This window comes from Urocampus carinirostris, chromosome 4 (assembly GCF_059441175.1).
Source record: "Urocampus carinirostris isolate Australia breed hairy pipefish chromosome 4, RoL_Ucar_1.0, whole genome shotgun sequence".
Classification (NCBI taxonomy): domain Eukaryota; kingdom Metazoa; phylum Chordata; class Actinopteri; order Syngnathiformes; family Syngnathidae; genus Urocampus; species Urocampus carinirostris.
The window spans coordinates 36,688,422-36,712,020 of NC_142352.1; the positions used below are offsets into that span (position 1 = coordinate 36,688,422).

The following is a 23,599-nucleotide window of genomic DNA, read 5'->3' on the forward strand; positions in this document are numbered from 1 at the left end:
GCTTAGCACCTCAAAGCACTGAACCTAAAGTTACCCCTGATCTAAAGTGATCTAAAGATTTGAATAACAACATGAAGCTGTTTATGTTTATTTGGAGATTAAACTTTATCGACTGATAATTTCTTCATTATTTACCCTCAGTGCTGTTGAAAGAGTTCAATTTGCGGTTCCAGAGCAGACGGGGTGCTCGTGCGCGCCACTGACGCTTTTATCTGGGAAATGAGAAACGGAGCATTTGTATAGACGGGTCACGGCTGAGTGGCCGAGTTTTCGGGATTTCAAAAGCCCATCGGGAGCTGATGGAGTGGCGAGCACAAAGGCGCTCCAGTGTGATGTGTGACACAGAAGCACACAGGGGCGAGTGTTGCACTTATTAACTGCTTTTGTTCTCTGGGATGCAGACATCCTTTTTCCCACAGCGTGTTGCCGCCGCCCATGAAAAGCCAAGGAGATGGAAGCCAGCTTGAAGCTGTCAGGCCTGATTGTTCCTTTCGACTCTTGAATTTGTATGAGAATTTGTCACTCGGCAAGGAGTCTTAAGCACACTTGAGTCTCGTTTAAAATTTTGAACGCTCGGTGTTGCACGTATGGTACAGAGAGTCCTTTTGTCTTTATTTTTTTCACTTTAGATATCAGACATAATGCTACTGGGTGAGACCTGTCTATGTATGGAGGACCGATCCTGACAAATGTAGAAACAAATGTACTATTCGGGCAAGGTTGTTTGGCCGCAGTTGATTGAAATGTGTGCCCAAGCTCCTGCCTGGCAACGTCACTAACCAGGCAGGTAGCAAACCAGCGTGTGTGTGTGTGTGTGTGTGTGTGTGTGTGTGTGTGTGTGTGTGTGTGTGTGTGTGTGTGTGTGTGTGTGTGTGTGTGTGTGTGTGTGTGATCCACCGAAGACCCCAAAGGTCAAAAGTAAAAAATTACTGCACAGAAAACAAACTTGAACTATATTAAGAGGGTTAAAAGGTTGCTATTTTATTTTTATAAATGCATGCTGCGTTTTATTACATTATCTTTGTTGCCCAGAAAAGGGGGCGTTTTATGAACCTTTCTTTTTTTTCCCAATCCCCAAAATGAAAACGACATCAAAAATTTAATTTTCTAATTGCATTTCTTTGATTTGATCAATACAATTAAATATTCCTTGACACGAAACTTAGCTAAGAAGTACTACTGTGTACATTTTCATAAAAATCAGTTCAGCCGTTTCGGAGCCTATGATTGACAGACGAATGGGCACACACGCACATGCACGGACACACACACAAAGATAAAAATTGGAATTTATAAATAAATTAAGATAAATTAATATTAGATAGATTTTGATGACATTAGACAGATTTATATTAGATCAGACAGTGTTTCCATTACCATAGGAAGGTTCTGGCAGGCTGACCGGTTTTAATTGGTCCCGCCAGAGTCTTATAAACTTGTATAATTAAAAGAAAATATAATAATAATATTCTGAATATATATATATATATTCAAACAAAATCTTTAAAGTGAACAGCGATACTCGGCTCCCTTTGAGACACTCTCTCTTGGTCTCTCTGTCTCTCCCTGAGATTATTACCCATTGGTTGATCAGTGACAAACGATAGGTGCACTTGTCTATTAACCAATAGGTGAAAACCTCAGCTAGTTTGACCCGCCCCATATTTAAATAACATTTTACTATGACAAAATACACGACAAAATAGATGAAAAATTAAATACAGAAAAATGATTGACAAAATAAACGTAAAAATCCATAAATATATGAATATATTGCATGTAGGTCATACATTTCGATATTTTACGATTTATTTATGCGTTCATTCATTTATATGGCATACATTTTTAAGTACAGTATTAATTTATTGTTATATTTATTTTCTTCATATGACAGGGTTGGTTCTCCATATCCACTCTCAAATAAGATTCATACAATAACACTACATTTAGATGTCTCAATTTATTTTTGAGTTTATCAGTGCGGGACTAATATTGTTTGTTCAATGCAGAGCATAAAGAATGTATGACGGTCATTATGTCGTTATCTACACAACACTGAATTGTTTTTTGCTTATTTGTGTTACACCGTTAGATCGTAATGCACAAAGGAAAAAAATAATAATGAGCTGATATTTTTTGTTTGCTAGTAGCGCTAAAGCATAGATAGATAGATAGATAGATAGATACTTTGTTCATCCCCGAAGGGAAATTCACATTTCCAGCAGCATCCCTGAGCTGAGAACAATCGAGAACAATCGAAAATAACACGGGAGCTGCTGGAGTGGCTGCCATTCGTGACGGCGCCGGAAGAAAAGATTCAATTTGAATCATTTACAAACAAACAAACAATTGAATCATGTACAAACAAACAAACAAAATATTCATGTTTCAATAAGTGGAGTGTTAATAAAATATTTCTGATACTGATATAACCAGATAAAACTAATTTTAAGTTATGCATACTCACCAACAGAGCGGTGGATGCACGTGTGCTGGTTATCGCTGAGGAAGAAACCGTCCTTGCAGCGGCACTCGTAGCTGCCCATGGTGTTGACACAAGTGTGTTGGCAGCCACCGTTATTGAACTTGCATTCATCCACATCTGAAATTCAAAGTCAGAGCCATTCATTGGAGAGTTTACAGCCAGGCGGGGTGCCCAAACCACAACCCGGGGTGTGAGCATAGGCTGGACTCACTTTTTTAGAAACTAGATCGGTTCCCTATTAATATGTACTTCATGTACAAGATCTTTCCCTGTATCGCGGTTTACATCACGCTGTTTTGATACTTTGTGGATTTTCATCGTACATTGTGTTCAGCAGACAGCAAACAGCAAATGCTATCACAGGGGCAGGTGGCGGAGGGTTCTGTATGTGTGTGTGTATTGGGCAGCGTGACTGTGCGCGAATGTGATAAGCAGTTGTGTGCAGTCAGTTAAACAGCTGGACGGGTGGTCCAGTCAGTGGGTCCACCAAAAACACACTGCTAAGCATGGTGACAGCTAGTATTTTAGCGGCTTGTTACATTGAAAGCTGATGTATCAATTGAACAGAATCTGGGGAAAGTAAAAAGAGCGCAATGAAATGCTGATAACCATCAGGTGCTCCGTGGCTAGTTATTGGGTCCTGGAAGAGACTGAGACGGCGGCAGGAGAGAAAACAATAGCGGGGCTTCTGGTCCGGCCTACAAAAGCTAGGCTACGTAACAACTCTTACAAGCTACCCCTGCCGAGCCTGTATCTCATGCATAAACTGTACAGTAGCCATAAGAATCTAAAAAAGTAAAAATATCACTGTTTAAGTGCTATGAGGTATTTTGGTTGGGGAGAGTTACTTTTGTCTTGCACTAAAGATGTTTAATGCAGCACTTATAATCTTGTTTTACTGTATGAAAAGTGCTATAGAACTCAATTTGAATAGTGCGATTTCACCAAAATATACGTAGAGCAATTACACAGCCCAGAAGGTAATTGGCTGCTCTCTGCCTAGTCTCGAGGACATTTTTTGCTTGCAATACCCCAACAGAGCTATCAACTTGACCGGACTCTTCTCAACCCAGTCACCACCTCTTTGACCTGATGCCTTCTGGTAGACGCAACAGCTCCATTAAGACAAAGACGAACAGGCTTGGAGATGTTTTTCTCCCTAGGGCCATCACCACCCTAAATGAGCCCACAAAACTGTCAAAACATATATCTTGTGACCTATTTGGGATTTTTTTTTCTGTTAATTTTATTGCACTACTGAAACAATGTACTTACTGCACTGTTCTCTCATTTCACTATCATTATAACTTGGGCAAAACTGTAAGCGCTACGTTGCAATAGTTTTTCTTGCCTATTTTTTCTGATAGTCTTTATAGTTTCAGTTTTTTAAAGTCCATATAACATATTTTACTGCCCTGCGACTTACTGGCAACCAGTTCAAGGTGTCCCCTGCCCGAAGATAGCTGGGATGGGCTCCAACACCCCCGCGACCCTACTGAGGATAAGGGGTATAGATAATGGATGGATGGATGGATGATAACATGTTTTACCTTGGAGTGCCATGTATAATATTATTACATACAATACCAATAAAGACAACTCTATTCTATTCTAGATAGCTAGTTTTGTGTAGGCCAGTGTTTTTCAACCAGTGTGCCAGGGCTGTGAGATTATGTTAGGTTGCCCTAGGAAATTAGCCACTTTTAACTTTGCACAAAGGGAAAAAAACACATGTCATTGTTCAGTATCTTTCCTTTCTTCCACTGATTAGCCAAGTAACTGCAACATTCATCCATATCACTAGGTGGCAGCATATTATTTTTCTTTTCATTTATTTATTATACATTTGCACATGCACAGTGTATTTAATTACTTTGTTTGATAAAGCTGTTTATGATAGCAAAAACATAATAACATAAATCAAACAAAATAAAATATTGCACATAATGTCGCTGATTTGAAATATGCTTTTCTTATTAAGTAAAAATAAGGAAAAAATGTATAACTTTGTAATAAAAATGTTTTTCCAGTGGTAGACAAAGTATTTTACTAGATGAACAAGCTACAAAATGTAGTAATACCCACATTTATAGCAAAATTATTATCCTAAACAGATAACCCGTATTATCCCCTGACCACAAATGATAAGAGAAATATTACACTGCCAATTAGGGCAACACTAGCCGTAGCAGTAAGCCAGACCTGCAGTCTTGCTGTTGCTTTCTCTCCCGACGCTGCCTCAATCGCTTCCTGGACCTGATAACCATTCACAGAGCACCATTATCAGCTTTTCTTTGCAATCCTCTGTCCTTCCTTGGAGTCCGATGATTTTCTTTTCAATGTAATGAGCTTCTAAAATAATATATAATTATTGCCGTTGTTATTACTCTCTGCATTATGTTTCGACTTATTACTGACACTGATAAATGACCAATTTTGTCTTGATTTTTACCTAATAATGTTTTTTCGGAGGCATACTTAACCTTCACTCGACGACAAGCACCACAAAAATGACGTAATCTCGAAGCAACAAAATCTCGTTTGCCGAGATCGGCGTGCAGAAGAAATCTCGAACCACGAGACCAAAACAACAATGGCGGATCTGCCTGACGAAAAGTTTGGAGTGCGATAAATCTTTGTTAAAAAAAAAGTAATCGGGTAATAATGTCAATTTTGTGTCAAAAAAGTTGCGTCCCGGGGACACACGTTGATTCGACACTATGCCTCCCCAGCAAAAATGATGCGGCTAGGACACGGGGACTTGGGCAAACGAGAACACTGATATGAGATAAATGTAATAGGCCTACCTTATGTTTTTTCCTTACAGTATGTCACAAAAGTAGGTACACCCCTCACATTTTTGCAGAAATTTCCTCTTGGTTTAATTGGATAAAACTGAAGAAACATCGCTTTGACACAAAAAAATTACTCCGTGTAAAGCTTATATAGTAATATACATTTATTTTTCCCTTCAAAAACTCAAAATATAGCCATTAGTAGCTAAACCCTTGGTGACAAAAGTGAGTACACCCTAAAGTAAAATTTCCTAAAGTTCAATATGATTTTGCAGAACCACCTTAATCCTCCTGGCCATGGATTTCACCAGAGCTTCACACTCTGGAATGCTCTTTCACTCCCCCATTAAACCATGACTAAGCTGGGGGATACTCAAGGTATTGTGCTTCTTCACTGTCTGCTTAATGATTCCCCAAAGATGTTCTATTGGGTTTATATCTGGAGACATCCTTGGCAAATGTGTATACCCGTTACACTTAGCCCCTTCAGAAAAGCCATGGTCATCTTAGAGGTGTATTTGGGGTTAGTGTGAGGCTGGAACATTGCCTGTGACCCAGTTTCTGGAAGAAGGGGACCATTCTCCGCTCCAGTATTCCACAGCACATACTTGAGTTCATGTTTTCCTCAACTCACCAATTTCAGTTGCACACATGCAGCCCCAAACCATGACATTCCCAACGCTTTAGGCACAACAAACAAGTTTGTACTGCTCACCTGGCTCCTGCCACACATGCTTAGCACATGCTTAAATGAATTAATCTTTCTCTCATCAGTCCAGAGGCTATATTTTGAGTGAGCCATGGCCTTTGTTGACAGACTTCTTTCAATTGTGTCAAAGCGATGTTTCTTCAGTGATGTTCTATTAAACATTATAAAACAATCTTTGCAGAAAGGTTAGGGGTGCACTCACTTTTGTGACATACTGTATTTATTGCCGAGGAATCGGATTTGAAGCTCTTTTTTGGCAGATACCCAAAAAAATCAAATCATATTCTTCCTACTGGTCCAGGCCCTCAGCAAAATTGATCTACCCAATGCGGCCCAATAGTCAAAAAATTTGCCCCGTCCTCGTTTAATGCCCCAGTGTGTAATATTTGACAACTAGATGGCACTGTATTCTCAAATGCGAATGAGAACCAGTGATAAGAGAACAGCGTGGCAGCAAGATGCCAGACAAACAGGGCGGCGACTTCTAGGTAGAGTTTCCCCTATGTAAAAAAACACAACTTTTTTATAAGAATTAATATTGGTGGAGGGTTGCAAATATTGCAAAGGGTACATCCCTTTGAGACTCCTTGTGATTAAGGGCTATACAAAAAAACATGACTTGAATAGGTATGATAGTTCATGTATATTGGCCTACTATTAAATTCAATGTGTTTTTTACTGAAGGTTTATTGTACCACCAGGAGGCACTAAATATTACATACTGTCCCTTTAAAGTAAGTCTGACTGATCTCTAAATACAGTTCACAGTTTTAATTTTTTGGGACTCAGTTAAAAAGATGGATACAAAATGTTGGGAAATGAAAAATGGCCTATAGGGTTGTTGAATTCTTCACCCCTTACTTTGGACTCATTGTTTCAATTCAAAAGCAGATAATAAGCCATCACATCATGGTTTTGTTGGTTGGCCCAAACAAACACTAAATCCAGTTTTTTTGAGGGGGGGTTTAAACGCCCCCCCTTGTTCATTTCACTTCAGACATAAATATTTATCTGACTTTTGGGACAAGGCATTAACAAAACCAAAACTATTTGTATTAGGTTACATTTTCTCTCCGTGCGCAAGATTGAAAGCAAAAAACCAACAACTCCCGAGTCGGTGTGAGAAAGTTTGTGTGAAGCCAACCAAAATGAGATGTGTGACCCGGCCCCTACCCCCCAAACCCCAAAAGTGGTCTTACCCAAACAGTTGTGACCGTCGTGCGCCAGATTGAAGCCGTCGTAGCAAGTGCAGCGATAATTTCCTGGAATATTGTTGCATTCGTGTACACAGCCGCCATTGTAGTCCAAGTCGCATTCATCAATGTCTGGAGAGTGAGCAGCATATAAATCACCCAAGTTGAGCAACGCATGTACAGTACGGCTCATTTGTTGGAACGTCACAATAGGTTATGTAAATGCTATTCTATGCTATGCTATGGCTCCTCTCTCCATCACACTAAGGAAACACTCTCACGGCCACTAAATGAAACACTCATTAGAATTGCTCTTATAGACACTACTAAAACACTTACAAAACATCCTCAAATTTACATCTCTGACTCTTACACGGAATACTGAAACATCAATTCCAAACTACCAAAACACCATCATTGTAAAATAAACAATCACTTTCATACATATAATTGAAATGCTGTCATATTCTTAACTAAAAATCTCACACATAACACACTACTACTATTCACATTACTGTACCACATCCAATATTAGAATACTTGAATTGTTCTCACACCCACACTACTGAAAAACTCAAATGCACACTAAATTAAATACTCATTAGAATTTGCTCTCATAGACATTACTAAAACACTTTCACACAACAAAACATTCTCAAATGTACATATTTAATGTTTAAATAGAATAGTGAAACGATTAACTCCAAAATACTAAAACACCATCATTCCACAATAAACAATCACTCTCATACATATAATCGTAATGCTATTTATTATATGCTTAACTAAAATTCTCACACAAAACACGCATATTGGAATACTCTCACACACTAAATACAACATTTTGAATTGGATTACCATTGAATTGTTCTCCAACCCACACTACTGAAAGATTTGAATGCATACTAAATTAAACACTCATTACAATTTGCTCTCATAGACATTACTAAGACACTTTCACACTACAAAACATTCTCAAATGTACATATTTAATGTTTACACAGAATAGTAAAACAATTAACTCCAAACTACTAAAACACCATCATTGCACAATAAACAAACTCTCCTACATATAATTGTAATGCTATTCTATGCTTAACTAAAAATTTCAGGAATAACACACACATTGGAATACTCTCACACACTAAATACAACATTTTGAATTAGATGACCATTGAATTGTGTCGTCAGGGATACGTTGTAATCTACTCTCTTAATCACACTACGGAAACACTCTCATGGCCACAAAATGAAACACTCATTAGAATTGCTCTCATACACATTACTAAAACACTTACAAAATATTCTCAAATGTAACTCTGACGCAGAATACTGAAAAATCAATTCCAAACTACTAAAACACCATCATTGCACAATAAACAATCACTTTCATACATATAATTGTAATGCTCTCATATACTTAACAAAAAATCTCACACATAACACACGTATTGGAATACTCTCACACACTAAATACAACATTTTGATTTAGATTACCATTGATTTGTTCTCCAACCCACACTACTGAAAAACTCAAATGCACACTAAATTAAACACTTATTACAATTTGCTCTCATAGACATTACTAAAACACTTTCACACTACAAAACATCCTCAAAAGTACATATTTCATGCTTACATAGAATAGTGAAACAATTAACTCCAAACTACTAAAATACCATCATTGTACAATAAACAATCACTCCCACCCATATTATTGTAATGCTTTCATATACTTAGCTAATATTCTCAAACATGATATTTGAAAACTTACATTCACACTACTGTAGCACATCTAATTTTGAAATACTCTCACACACTCAATGAAAACATTTTGATTAGACTATATTCAAAATGATCTCAAACCCACACTTCCGAGACACTCTCCTGCCCACTGAATGAAAAGCACATTAGGATTGCTCTCACGCTACCAAAACACTTGCTCTCATACAGGCTACCAAAACATTATCAAATGTTCATATATAATTCTCACTTTTACATTACTGAAAAGCTGTTATGTCACAGTAAACAATAGCTCATATACTATATATCATTGGGATGCTCTTACTGGTTAAAAATCTCCAAACACACATATTTTTGGAATACTTGCATTCACACTACTGTACCACACCAAATAATGAATGCTCGCATAAATAGAAGATGAAAAAAAAAATCTGACGACAATTTGAACAAGCTCAATCCCATGCTAATGAAACACTCTCATGAGCACTAAAAGAAACGTTCATTAGACTTGCTCTCACACTACTAAGGTATTTGCTCTCATACATACTAGCGAAACATTCTCCAATTTACATATATATATATATACATATATATATATATATATATATATATATATATATATATATATATATATATATATATATATATATATAAAAAACACTTACTGTCTTACTCTATTGAAAAGTTATCATGCCACAGTGAACGGTCACTCTCGTCCGACTCATTTACTTAAAAAAAAAACTCTCATGTAATTTTGAAATACTTGGATTCGCACTATTGCACACTTCCAATATTGAAATGCTCTCATACAAACAAAATAAAAAGTTAAAAATCAGACTACAATTTAAATGAGCTCAATCCCATATTACTGAAACACTCTCATGGCACTTAAATATACGTTCATTAGAATTTCTCTCATACTACTAAAAGACTTAATCTCATACGAACTAGCAAAACTTTCACAAGTTTACATATATAATACTGAAAGGTCATCATGCTGCAGTAAACGGTCACTCTTGTACAACTTATGTACCTAACAAAGACTCATATAATTTTGAAATACTTGGAACGGCACTACTGCACACATCCAAAATTGGAATGCTCTCAAAATAAAACATTTAAAATCACTAAATGAAACGCTATTTAGAATTGCTCTCACACTACTAAAAGACTTCTCAAATTTACATATGTGACATTCACTTACACTATTGAAAGTTATCATGCCACAGTAAACTGTCACTCTCGTACAACTCATAAACTTAACAAAAACTCTCATATGATTTTGAAATACTGCCAACGTCCGATATTGAAATGCTCTCACACATACAAAATGAAACATTTTGAATCAGGCTGAAATTGAAACACACACACTACTGAAATACTTTCACACACACCTCTGAAATTCTTTTGTGCATAACTACAATGCACTACTTCACTCTGGTGACATTTTACTCTCACATAAACGGATTCCCACAGACAAGCATTTTCTCAAACGTCTACGCTCTCAAACAACCTACTACACTTTCTATTGCTCACACAAACAACTGGAATACACAACTGACATGCCTTCATACATAAAATCCCCTGCACATACTAATAAAAGGTTCTTAGGCTCATTGCAATACTTGCGGCAGTACTGCAACTCTCCCACATGCACTTAAATGCTCTCACAGACCCTGCTGATATTTTTGACTAAAACGCCAAGAAGTTTACGGCATCACACTTCTGTTATGGCCTCGAAAAGGGCTCAAAACCAAAATATTTTGTATAACTAGTTCTCACACTCAAAAGCTCATCACGGAAACATGTCCGACAAATGCACTAAGGATGAACAGATCGATCCAAGTTTTGATATTATCAATAGAGAGAGAGTACTTGGGTAGGCTCGATACCATTGCCTTGGGATAAATACTATCTTCTCAATTGAACTATTACTAGCTATAACTAATGATGTTGATAATAGGTCGTAAGATTATACATAGATTATAATTTTGGAATTGGATCAATTTGTGTTTACACTTTATTTGTCCTACTGACTTTAATACCAAAATATGGAATGTGTTGGAATATGGTTTAGATTTCTTGTAGGCATTTTAATTTTGTTCCGTTGCTGCTTTTTTTCGTTTAACTCTCTAGACTTTTCTTGTGAAATACTGTAGTTATAATAGAAGTTGTTTTATCTTTTTATACTGTTAAATGTTTTATAATCAAATTTGCACTATTTGAACTTTAATTTTCAAAATATTGTGCAATAGAAGGTGTAGTTGTCATGTTGACTTGTTAGTCTATTTTATTAAAATGCTGCTTTTTTTCTTTGTCTGACTCTCGACTTTTGGTCCGAAACAGTTAAAATAGAAATATATATGTTTTTTATACTGTTAAAATTGTTGTCCGGAATTTTTAAATGTTTTACTCACTGATGCCCTCTTCTGGCTTAGGTCATCCTTGCGGCATTTGTCTGAAATGATGGGGAGCACGCGCAAGTATGTACACTTCTAAGATGCGTTTGAACAAACACTTCTTTTTTCATCTTTTTTTGGCATTTGGGTTGGAGTTAGGACTTTCATTGTAAAATAACTTTTCTCACTTTCACCATTCTCATGCTACATCAACAGGAAACTGCAAGGACGAGCATGAAATCACTCTACACTCCCGATCACCGCTACTCCTTTCCTGCTGACGTGTTGCGAGTCCGGAAAAACTCTGATGAAAGTAAAATTGTTAGCGTCGCCCACCTTGTTTGGAACTGGGCATAAGTATGTGGTGACTGGATACATTTACCCTAACCCTTTAAAAGGACAATTTGATCAGCACACTATGTCGGGTCATTTCCACCACTAATCCAGGTTTGTTTGTTGGTGTTTGTTTCTGATTTCTTTGTTACGTTGCTCCTCACAGTTTCCAGTTCCAGATTTGTTCTTTGTTTCTGGTTCAGGAATTTTGTTAGATGCGTTGCCCCCGCTTGTTTGTTTGATACTTGCTTTTTAAAAAAAAATATATAACATCATCGTTTTGAGCCCCTCTGTTTGCAGTTCCTGCTTCCTCTACAAGGGTCGATCACCTCCAAAAATGTTAACAAAGATAAAAATTGATAAGGTGCGGTGGAATAAAAAGATAAGTTGGATATTCTACTTTGAACTTTTTAAGGACACTTCAAACGATGTACCCCACCTTTTCACTTCACTTTGCAGTTAATTATTAAAACAAAATCATTTTTTGTGTCTATGGTAAGTATGAACTCATGCAAATATGGCAGGGGGTTCAAATATTCAATTATGACATTCCGAAGCAGATATACCACCCTGTATTTACTTGGATTACATCGATACCAAAATTCCAAGTATCTCCCACCCCTGGTTACCACATAAAATGCTTTCATGTAACTAGTAAAAAAGAAAAACATTGAAATCCGCAACATAGGAACATCTCATTCAAACGGTTACTGCTTCCTTACACACATTCTACTCATTGAATCGCTCAAATACACGCAGCTGCAGTGTGTGAGAGGTACTGTAATCTTAAACGAAGTCCCCGACGCCCCCCTGAAATGATGCCATGTATATGCACACATTACCTTCACAATGTTGGCCGTCTCCTTTAAAGCCCGTTTTGCATGTGCACTTGTATGAGCCTTGGGTCGTCTGACAAATGGCATCTATGTGACAGCCGTCACTTTCCTCTGCACATGGGTCTGTTCGGAATACCACACAGCACAGTCAACAAAATCATGCCACTCGCGACAAAATGCGTGCACGGGAGAAAAGCAGAGTTTAGGAAGAAAAAAGTGCAAATGAGGCAAAGAGGAAAGAACAAGAGCGCACACTTGAAAGCGTGCGTAAAGTAGCCATCACAAAGTCACGCATTCACACACGCGCGCGCGCGCACACACATGTGCGTGTATATATCTATATGCACACGCTCACGCAGACCGATCCACGCACTCCATAGTCCCACCTCGAATCTCTGGAAGCGCGGCGCTTTGGCAACTATTTAACAAGAGCAAAAACAAACAAAAGTCCCTTGTAGCCCAAATAGCTCCCATGGTGGTACGATCCAAGTTTAGAGGTCTGCTCAAAAGGACGCGTACGCACTGGAGTCGTGAGCGAGCGTCCGCCTCATTTTCATTCTAGCCTGTCAATCTTGCTCACAAGGGCCTTTTCAAAAGAGAAAGGAGTGAGGAATAGTCAATGTGTGGCTCTGCCTCTGTGTGTGTGTGTGCGCGCGCGCGTGTGCGCGCGAGTGCCCCGGGGAGCGAGAATGAGGGCGTGCGCGTGTGCGCGTACATGGGAGCGAGAGGAGAGAGAGGGAAAAGCTTTTGAAGCAACGCTGCGTCAAGTCAAGTATTACAGGGTACGCTGCCGGAAGTGGTTTTCTACAAAATAAAAGCGTCTGTTAAGCTAAAATTGTTTTCAACTCCACAAAGGTTATGGTGTTAGGGAAATCCAGAAAAACACTTAGAAATACGAATACATATGGGGAAAGTTAAAGCCTAAGCGTGTGATATTTGACCACTAGATGGCACTGTTGTAAAATGGTAAATGTTCTGAGTTCATATAGCGCTTTTCAAGTCACTGGAGATCTCCCAAAGCGCTTCACAATGTGCTTTGCAGTTACCCCTTCACACACACACGCTCATACACAGATAGGCCCGTCAGCCATGCAAGGCCTACCTGCATATCAGAAGCATTAGGGGGTTCCGTTTCTTGATGCAATCGAAAATCAGTGCCACCAAGTCTAGTACGCGAAATATCCCCGGTTCGAGATCGGGTGGAAACATTTGTTGGCTAGGAGAGGGTTGGGGGCCACCAGGCTGGACTTGCCCAAGACACACCACAGGAAACGGTCCTACTACAACCCCGGCGGGAACCCATTCAAGTAAATTTTTAGAGTTTTTTTACTGAATGGAAGTTTTCTTTTGTACCACCGGGAAGCACCAAATATTAACCACTGTCCCTTTAAAGCGTTGAAGTTTCTCGGAGTGATTATTTACCGTGATTTTAGCTGAAGACTCTGTATAAATACAGTGTTCGAACATCTTTTTCATGGCCAAATTAAAGCACTTTTAAAGGGCTTTCAAAGCCAATTTTCGAATTTCTCCAGTACCATTAAAAGAAGAAATCCAACGTGAATCGTGTATTTTGCAGAGCCACAAATATGGCTGCAATTTAAAAATGCAATTTTTAATACTGTATTGCGTGTGCATTTATCAAGACATATGATTTTTAGATCTTCAGTAAATAGCGAATATATTTGTGTATTTAAAAAATATGTGTGTAAATAGTTTTAGGACAAATCTCTCCCCGCATAGGTGTAAGTGAAATTTCAATTGCAGGAAGTTCTTCCCATTACAATTTATCTTAATTTCTTTCACGGTCCAGAATAAATGTCCTTCATTAATTTATAATCCAAGCACTATTAAACATTTTACAGTGCCTTGTTTAAGATTAGCGTTTATCTGTCGTCTTGTTCATGATCCGTAGGGGGCAATGACACTTCATAGTACAATGCCCTACAAACTAATGTCAGCCGCAGTTAATCAGGGCGAACAGGCAATGGCAAAGCCACCAGAAAGCAGTGTCGGAATCATTGTTAAGGGGACTTGTTGAAAAACACGGCAACACTTTTAAGCATTTGCAAGCACTTCACCCAAAATTCAAGCACTTTTCCTTCCTTGAAAAGCACGTTTATGTATAACTGTATTGTGCATCTGTTTTTGTGCAAATAGTTTATAGTTCCATTATGTTAATAATGATAGATGCATTTTAATGAAAAGCCTCCCCCCAAAAAAAAACCCCAAATAAAGAAATAAAAAATGTTATACACTACTTCATGCTTATTTTTCTAACTTGATAGAATTTTGTGTTGGTAAACTCCGTAAATGTTCAGATAGCTTGTTCTGGTGAAATCAGTCATAATTAACTGAAAAAGTAAACTTTTAGAGCTACGAGCGTTATAAGTTTCTGCTGGGTAACTGATTTATTTTATCGAGCATCAAACATATATACGGCATTAACACTGATTCAACAAAGTGGTTGCCTAGCAACACAAGTCTGTTCTTCCAAATATCGTCTCAACGAAAATCCGTCCGTCGTTAAACCTGAACGCAATAAATCAGTAAACAGATTTAAGTGTTGATAAAAACTTATATTGTTGGGATATAATATAATGAAATTGTGTGTTTAATTGCTGTTAAAAATGTCGGGAAAAAATTGTTAAAACGTCATATTGTCAGATATAACGAAATTGTGAATATGCTTAATTGCTGTTAAAATTGTTGAGAAAAAATGTTCAAACCTCACATTGTTTATTTGCTTTTAATAGTGTCAATAAAATTGTTCAAACCACGACCTTATTATTAGAGATGTTTTAAGCACCCAGCTTTTACATAAACATGACAAATGAAATATGAATTACGTGAGTATTTTAGATATGGTGGTCTTAGTCCACTAAATGTATCGAAGTAATTGATATTTTGGGATCTCGTTTAATTCCAAGACGAGCTATCCGTTTTATATAGTTGAAAAGTAGATTCAGTTTGATGTTTGAGTCCACCCAAAGCACAATGCCGCTGTTAACTTGTGATAGTTATAATTTGATCTGCGTCTTGAATTGTATAAAACATTTTTGTAAAAAATAAAATAAAAGCTTCAGTACTTGGTAAATCAACACCAGTGCAGTAGACCCAGAAATAAAAAGCTAAGTATTTCGAATGTTTGACTTGTCTCGTCAGTTATTTGACGCCACCTATCGGTAAAGACAAGCATCACAATTACAACGTTTTTATTTTTCTCATATGACAGTACAGTTCTACGCGGTGATACAGTATACAAAATTGGGAAAAACGTTGGATTCTTGCATGTTCAAAGGAAGTGCGCAAGAACATTTGAGGAAATAAAAACTACACCAGCAAACCAAGTAAAAAAAATGTATGCAATAAATAAATATAAATTACATGAAAGACAAGGTCAGGTAATTCATTAAGGCACATCTTACTTTTAAAAATGCACCTGCCAAAAAGCTTATCAACGCAGTTTAAAAAAGGAGCAAACGGTTCTCCTATCACATAGAACGTCGAGAAAATATAACAACCCTGCCACAAGTACAGTTCTGGTCACAAAAAGAAAAAAGTATAAGAAAAAAAAAATAGGCAGAACCAGCATGCCACGGTTATCGCGGTGCAACCTGAGATCATGAACATTAGACATACTAGGGGCAGTACATTTTTTAGGGATTGATGACTCCTTATACAATTTGGTAGAATCGGGACTGAAGCTTTGCCACACTGCAAAACAGCGATGGAAAGCCGCACATTCAAAACGTCTGCATAGTTTTTGAAAGCTGGCAAATCACATGCACTTACTTACCTACGCACACTATTTCGAACATAGTACACTTCCCTGAACTCTGTACCAAAAACACGTGAGCTGCAAATGGCATTGTATCAGAATAGCGAATAGGAGTCAATCCTTAACTGGGTTGGCATAATAAGCATTACATCGCGGTTTCCCATTCAAGACAAAAACAGAGTCCCCAGAGCTACTCTATATTTAGAAAAGGAAATAATCGTTTCATTGGTTGCTGTACAAATGAAATAAATACACCATTTGTTCACTCCCACCAAAGGCAGTGAAACATACTGCATGCATTTTCTTATCACGTCTATCCTGCTCAATGTGCACTCCCAAAAAAAAGTAAGTACTTCCAAACGTGTGACATACTTCATCTGCCAAAACTATCACAATTACTTTCATCTACAAAAATATTCAAATGTAAAGAAATTTCATTTTGCTCCCTGCTTGATGCTAGCTGCCAGCTTTGTGGGTATTAAAAATAAATCAAGTGAAACAGACGGGATTAAAGTTTGCAGCATCTTGTGAAGGAATATTTCCAACACAGAAGGGGGAAAAAGCTGGTATTAGAAATGGCTGGTGTGTGTTTGTTTTTTTAACTCTCCAAAATGCAAATCCTTGAAAAATAGAGCATTCTTGATATGTATGAAAAATGACAAACTATTTACAAAGTGAATTCACATGAATAAGCAAAAATAGACAAATCAGTTTGAACAGAAATGTTCTCCTCCTACTATAAATAAAACTAATGCCCAAAAGTTGATCTATTTTGTTGATTGTTCCCCCCGTTTGTATAAAAAAAAAAAGAGGACACTATACACAAGTGGAAATAATACCAGTCCGTGGAAAAAAAAAAACATCTAACCAAATGATCTACAGAAGATAGAAAAAGGGAAGTCTGCCACTGGAGACAAATTCCGGGTTAACTGGTGCATGGTTAAGCGAGAGCCATCACCAGGTTTCTTTCCTCTGGGAGGGGCGTCGGGAGCTTTTCCGGGAGGAGGGGAGGAACTTGCGAGGAGACCAGAGTCTTCTGCGTTTTGGAGTTGCAGCACGGTTTGAAGAGCCGGGGATCGATAATCACCTCTCCAAAGCGGCCCTTGTACACGATCCCGCAGCAAATCTTTTGCCTAGAGTGGATCAATGTTAAAATAATAATAAATCTTGTATGTCATATTTTCAGATAGACCTACAACGATAAGTCAACGTTGTTGAATCAATAAGAGAAAAAGTCGACATGAATGAATTCCATTGTTGCCAGACATTTTTTTTTTCAACAGACTGAAGCATATTTCTACATGACTATAATCTCATGCGCAATATCGTCTTTGTGTCGAGTGGTAACAAACAGAAATGGAGCATATAAGCCAGGATACAGCCAATAGAAAGACTACCGTATTTTCACGACCATAGGGCGTACAGTGTTAAAAGGCTCAGTCTCCGTAGCTGGTTCCATTTCTGTATTTAACACATACACAGAGCGCACCCAATAGGGCGCGCAGGAGCCCTCTTTTTGCTGCATTACAACAACACAGACAAGCATACAAGAGCGCGTATTTAAAACAGGAGCAAAATAGAGTTTGGTTGTGGTTTATTTAAGTATTGACTACAAAGTAAAACACACGGATTAAAAAAAAAAAAAAATTAAAAAAAGAGCAGGTGCAAAACAGTTTGGGGTTCATAATTTTTACAGGTAATCCATAACATAACAGTCAAAATCCTCGCCCTCCGTTTCTGTCCAGAACAGCTTCGCTTAATTTTCATTAAAACTTTCGCTTTGTTTATTTTCAGAGTCACATTCAGAGTCGTTTTCTGAAAGCCCGAACGACAGCTACGCCCAAGCGTTGACTATTTATTCTTTTTAAATAAATTATCCGATTATTTGACTAAATTTTTCAATAATTGGTGACTACTCGACTTTTATAATAATCGTTGCAGCCCTATTTTCAGATTGCACACCGTGTAAGGAGAAAGAAGGGGGAAGAACTGAAATCATGAGAATAGGACCAGTTCAGGTTTCTCACCTTTTCCAGTAAGCGCGGTCCAAGAAAGAAAAAGTGGAAGGAGAGGAGCGCCTTTGTTTGGATTCAATGTCGGAGCCATCGTCAGACAGGTTGCTGTAGCTGGGTGAGTGGGCGGGAGACACGCTGGAGGTGGTGCTGTGAGCATCCGAGTCTGCTTGAAAAACCAAACAGGTTGCTCATTTACTATTAAAGACCTCAACCATCACTTTTATAAATACAAATTTAATTGTTTGTATCATAGTCCAAACTCTTCTTTCTCAGCTTCCTATACATGTAAATCAATATAATTTTTGAGAGATCATAAGAAGAAAAAAAAAAGAAAAAAAAAGACAACAAGCGTGCGAGATCAGGTCTATACGGCTGAAACAAGCGACAAGCTAATGTGAGCAGTCTCGAGCCCTCGGCCATCGAAAAGCGTCGCATAACTAGGATTTTCGCTCACATGTCGGGCTAGATTTTTTGCTCGAGAGACATCTCGTATTTCTCACAACTAGAGTAGCTCGTATGTAGGAAGGGCACTCACTGTATGTGTAAATGAGATAAACAATGGAAATATCACCTAGTATACACACTTGAGTGAACAATGCGACTCACTTTGTCTTTTTAACTTGTTTAGTCGTTTCAGCTTGCTTTTCTTCTTGCCGTCACAGATCTTGATCTTTTTGGGTTTGGTCACTTTGAATCCAGGTCCCGCTCTGGCGTCCACCACCTCCGCAAGATCAGCCAAAACAACACATTTGACAACTCAACACAGTATAAAGAAAGAACAAACTGACATGACAAGATATAAGGCTATAAATTTAAAAAAATATATATTTGTATGTACAGTTGTACCTCCACTTAAGAATTCAATATGTTTTGGGAGTAGATTCGTAAATAGAGACACATTTTGTGTGTAAATGCGCTAATCTGTTCCAAGCCCCGCATAAGTACAGTATTAGATTGTTTCAATAAATCATAAAAGACCATCAGAACAGAAAACAAATACATGATGAAAATACAATACTGCACATTAAACGAAAAACTAGAGTCACATAATGTAAAATACACACCCCTCAGGCAGATTTGAAGCGATAGCCAGTTGTTTTATGTTTGGGAAACTCTGGGAGCGGCAAATAGCAGCGCATGCTGTATTGTAACTAGAAGCAATATTTTCCCGTTCAAGTACTCCGTGACTTTTGTATGTAGAGGTACCACTGTATATAGTGAAAAACGAAAAAACCTAGCACGCATAAAATTAATAGACACCTAAGCGATCTATCCAAGTACAGTGAAAACTGCTTTTCAACTATTTTACTTACATGGTTCCAGTTCTTCTTGGAGCCGTTGGGCAGTTTTTTCCACCGCTTTACCAACAACACACAAGCATTGCAGATATCCCCAACGCGGTCCTCCGAAAGCCTGCTCACATATAAAACTTCAGTCGGGGGTCCATCAACATTTCAATTATTACCGAAAGAATAATTCACTTTACAGGCGCCCAAACTTCTCAACTACCGTATACGGGCATATAGGCGCATAAAATTTAAGGTTATCGATTGGGCTAACTACACAGTCATCATGGTACAATTTGCCTCAGCCCAAGTTTTTCTTGTTCCGGTGGGTTTCACTGGAAAAAGGTATGGTTTGGCAATCAATATGAATAATTCATCATGATTGTAAGGGAATTCGAAAACGTTCTGAATTGTGAAATCCTACACATTTATGATCATTCATTCGTTGAATTTTATTTCAAGCTGGTTTGCATTATAAAAAGCGACACAACAGTCAATGTTACCTTGATAATTAACAGCTTGGTGTTGTACATTTTGTTATTTTATAGTTCGTAATGTTTCAAAATACCCTACGTTTTAAGCACTCCAACCCTTCCTCCCATTCCTCCTACCTAATCTGTTAGGTGTGCATCAAACTGCTTTGCTAAAAGCAGATAGGCGCTTTGAAATATAGCGTAATGGATCTTTGAACTCAACAATGAAAAGAAAGAGCCTTTATATATACTAAAAAAAACGCCTATCTGCTTTTATCAGAGCTGTTGGGACACGCAACACATTAGGAAGCAAGAAAGGTGGCTGGAGTCATTTCATGCTCGTGCTCACTGTTTTGTTAGTGTAGCATGAAAATGGTGAAAGAAAAGGACTGTTTCAAATACAGCCCAAATGCCACCCCAAACCCCCCCAAAAAACAAAAAGAGGAGTTTATTGGAGCGCTTCAAGGGGTGCATGTACTTTCACGCGACACACACGCGACAGAGGCTGCAATTATGACTTAAACCAGAAGATGGCGTCAACAAGTAGACAATTTTTAATTAATGTATGAAAATATTCAAATCATAAAATCATTGCAATTTTTTAATAAGCTACAGCCTATAGCCAATTATTAAACTATCAACTAAGTCAAGTTCAGAAAAACATATTTTATTTGATGATGCAGATCTATTGTTCAACTTTTTTATAATTTGTCGAAATAAACTTATCATTTAAACTGTAAAAAAAAATTGTCTCATCCATTTAATTTCCAATGAAAAATGACAACTAGTTTTTTGAAGACAAAATCAGCCACCGCAAATGATATTTCATTTGTTTGCACATTTTGCACAACAACACCGATACACAATAAACAATTTAAAATCTTGCAGCTAAAATAACAGCACTCTCAAAACATACATCAGATAATATGCTTGGAAATTTTGTACAACAACACCCATACACAATTACAATTTAAAAAGGCAAATCAGTAATAAACTGAAAACAAACAATAAATCTAGTGGCTAAAATAACAGCCCTCTCAAAACAAAAGTCATATAATAAGCTTCGAGCATGGCTGTCGACAGCCTAGAAGATCATCAGCTGATCTTTCCCGGGGCTAGAAGAGATTGCCAGCATGTGATACCGCAGCAGAGCCATCGACATTATAAAGGACTCTTTCCACCCTGGCCACCACCTCTTTGAACTGTTGCCCTCTGGTAGGGACAGGCCATTTAAAAAAGGTCAAACAGGCTCAGATACAGCTCCTCCCTCTGGGCCCTCACCTTCTTAAATGAGCGCACAATACTGAAAATATACACCGTACGACTTATTTGGGGATTTTTATTGCTGCTAAATGTTATTGCACTTTTGTACAATTCACTTATTTACATTGCACTATTATTATAACTTAGACCAGTCTTTAAAGACTACGTTGTCAACACGGTTTTAAATCATTTGTTTCAAAAGTTTATTACATGTTTACCATGGAGTGCCATGTCTTTTGCATACAATTTTTCACAACGTCGATATTAATAATAACGAAAATTCAATTTAACAATAATTATGCTTAGTCTGAAAATACACGTAATTCCTTATTCCAAATGATACCAAATCGTAAAATAAATGATGAATCTTTATTCTACCTAGATTGAATCTAGAAAAGTACCACAAATGCAACGTTCCTTAGTGACCGGCAGAAATAAGTATGAATGTGAGACGTTACCCAAAGCAGAGTTGAAAGGTGTCTTCATAACGGCTGCTGTCTGTGAAGCGGGAGCTGGATGACTTGGTCTTGCAGATGCAGCAGCCGTCGTTACTCCGGTAGATCTTAGACTTGTGGAAGCCAAACATAGTCTTCCTTCTTCTACAACTTGGTGTACGTTCAAGAACCTGGACGAGGATCACATTAAACATCATCTTGTGCGTTGCGCTGCACTCGGTGGCGCTCAGCTTCCACCATTGTGCAGGGGGGCGGTCCCCAGCATCGAGGACACGTTAAAAGATCAAACGAACGTTTTAAACGGACATGTGTGAAGACTAACATAGCTATGTTCTTAGACAACTGAAGAAAAACGAGTCAGGCTGTGCTACTTTTAGCACAAATCCAAGCTTACCACGCCACTTTTTTGCAGCCCACAGGAAACCGAACGATACTTTTAAACGCCAACACACCAACTGACAACGACGTCGCGTTTGTGAACATGCCAAATATTACAGTATACAAAGTGCAAATAAGAAATCAATGAAAACGGAGGTGTTATTCGACGATCGAGCGCAATTTGACGATCCAGCGCCAAGACAGCCGCTCGCATCTGTCGGGGAAAACAAAAAGCTATTCGGAGCGAATTTTCGGAAGCATCAAAGTCTTATTTCGACTTAGAAAACTTATTTCGAATTAGATGTATTCACTTGCGTACGTTGCATTTATTGAAAGACAAAACGTCGCACAAGGATCGGTGTTCCCTCAAATTGCAAACTTTTGCCCACTGGTGCGCCAAATGGGAGGCTCATTGTTGTTAGCCCTTAGCATGTTGGCTAGTCCGCACCACGCCATGCTGCCATTCACATCCATTGTCGGCGGCTCTTTGTGCAGCCCACTCGCCTCTACGGACGAAAACTACGATGCCGACAATAAACAACGCTAACGGTTCACTTCGCCGTAGATGAATTTGCACCGCTTCACGAATGTCACGACGACACAAAGGGAATAAAACAGATACTTACCGAAAAAAAAAACTTTGAATCTTTGCCGTTTTCTTGTCACGCACTGCGCATGCTCCTTACTACGACTGCATACAGCTGGCCATTAAAATATGATTAGCATAAAAAGACCGAATGAAGCGCGCGAGCACACTATGACCATATAAGGTGCGCAGGCGTAGGGTTTGAATGAGTTCGGCCAATAGAAAACTAGCAAAGACCACAGGGACGCTGGGAACTGTAGTGAACAGCTTGGCGGGAGCGTTCTTTGTAGCCAAAGGAACACTACAACACCCATGAGCGACATGGTGTTGGACTTTGAAGATAAAGTCTTTTGACATGGCGCGAACGAGTTTGTTTACATGTTTGAGCTGGAAAAGAGCTCGCCTAGAAACAATTGTCAAACCATTAAAATAAAAATCGAAAAATCATATATAACTGCGTTGGATGTGGGGATCTTTCACATGATTATGTGATGCAAAAATGTATATATTTTTTGTGAAAATAGTTTTTAAAAAACTTTCTCACCACTCGACGAACATAATGAGTGACTAATTTGCTTTCGGAATAAAATATTAACATTCTCTAATAGAGTGATATTCAGTTAAATGACGTGAAATTACTCTGACGTGATTCATTACACAAGGAAACCCATAATAGAATAACTAAAACAAGTTGCACCCTTACATACGTCAACATTGGCTTATTTCACTAAAATTACATTACAGATGCTTTATTACTGTATATTTGTACACTGTACATGATCTGTCACTTATTAAACACTACATTACACGGCTTTTTTGTAAATTTACAACAGTTTTTTTGGGAAAACAAAAATATATATATCTTGCAAGAC

General features: G+C 38.0%; 2 protein-coding genes across 9 annotated transcripts in view; both read right to left on the minus strand.

Moving 5' to 3' along the window:
* scube2 (signal peptide, CUB domain, EGF-like 2) overlaps window positions 1–13,113 on the minus strand; it is a 79,736-nt gene extending 66,623 nt beyond the window's left edge. For all 7 annotated transcript variants that reach the window (XM_088334412.1, XM_088334407.1, XM_088334410.1 and 4 more), the window contains exons 1-4: window positions 12,880–13,113; window positions 12,500–12,616; window positions 7,189–7,314; window positions 2,468–2,602 (exon numbers count right to left, since the gene is read on the minus strand). In XM_088334412.1, the coding sequence (XP_088190538.1) occupies window positions 2,468–2,602; window positions 7,189–7,314; window positions 12,500–12,616; window positions 12,880–12,967 (466 nt within the window). In that variant the 5' untranslated portion in view covers window positions 12,968–13,113. The remainder of the gene's footprint in view (window positions 1–2,467; window positions 2,603–7,188; window positions 7,315–12,499; window positions 12,617–12,879) is intronic.
* A 2,575-nt stretch (window positions 13,114–15,688) lies between these two features.
* On the minus strand, window positions 15,689–22,934 carry sinhcafl (SIN3-HDAC complex associated factor, like). Of its 2 annotated transcripts, none has more exons than XM_088334413.1 (6): window positions 22,768–22,934; window positions 21,767–21,933; window positions 19,600–19,699; window positions 18,893–19,007; window positions 18,299–18,452; window positions 15,689–17,404 (listed from the first exon to the last, which is right to left on the minus strand). In XM_088334413.1, the coding sequence occupies exons 2-6, from the start codon at window positions 21,892–21,894 to the stop codon at window positions 17,212–17,214; spliced, it is 690 nt and encodes a 229-aa protein (XP_088190539.1). In that variant the 5' UTR covers window positions 21,895–21,933; window positions 22,768–22,934; the 3' UTR covers window positions 15,689–17,211. The 2 variants fall into 2 exon arrangements, with proteins under 2 accessions (XP_088190539.1, XP_088190540.1); XM_088334414.1 differs by having other exon boundaries at window positions 18,299–18,449; window positions 22,768–22,933.
* Between the last annotated feature and the right edge of the window lie 665 nt (window positions 22,935–23,599).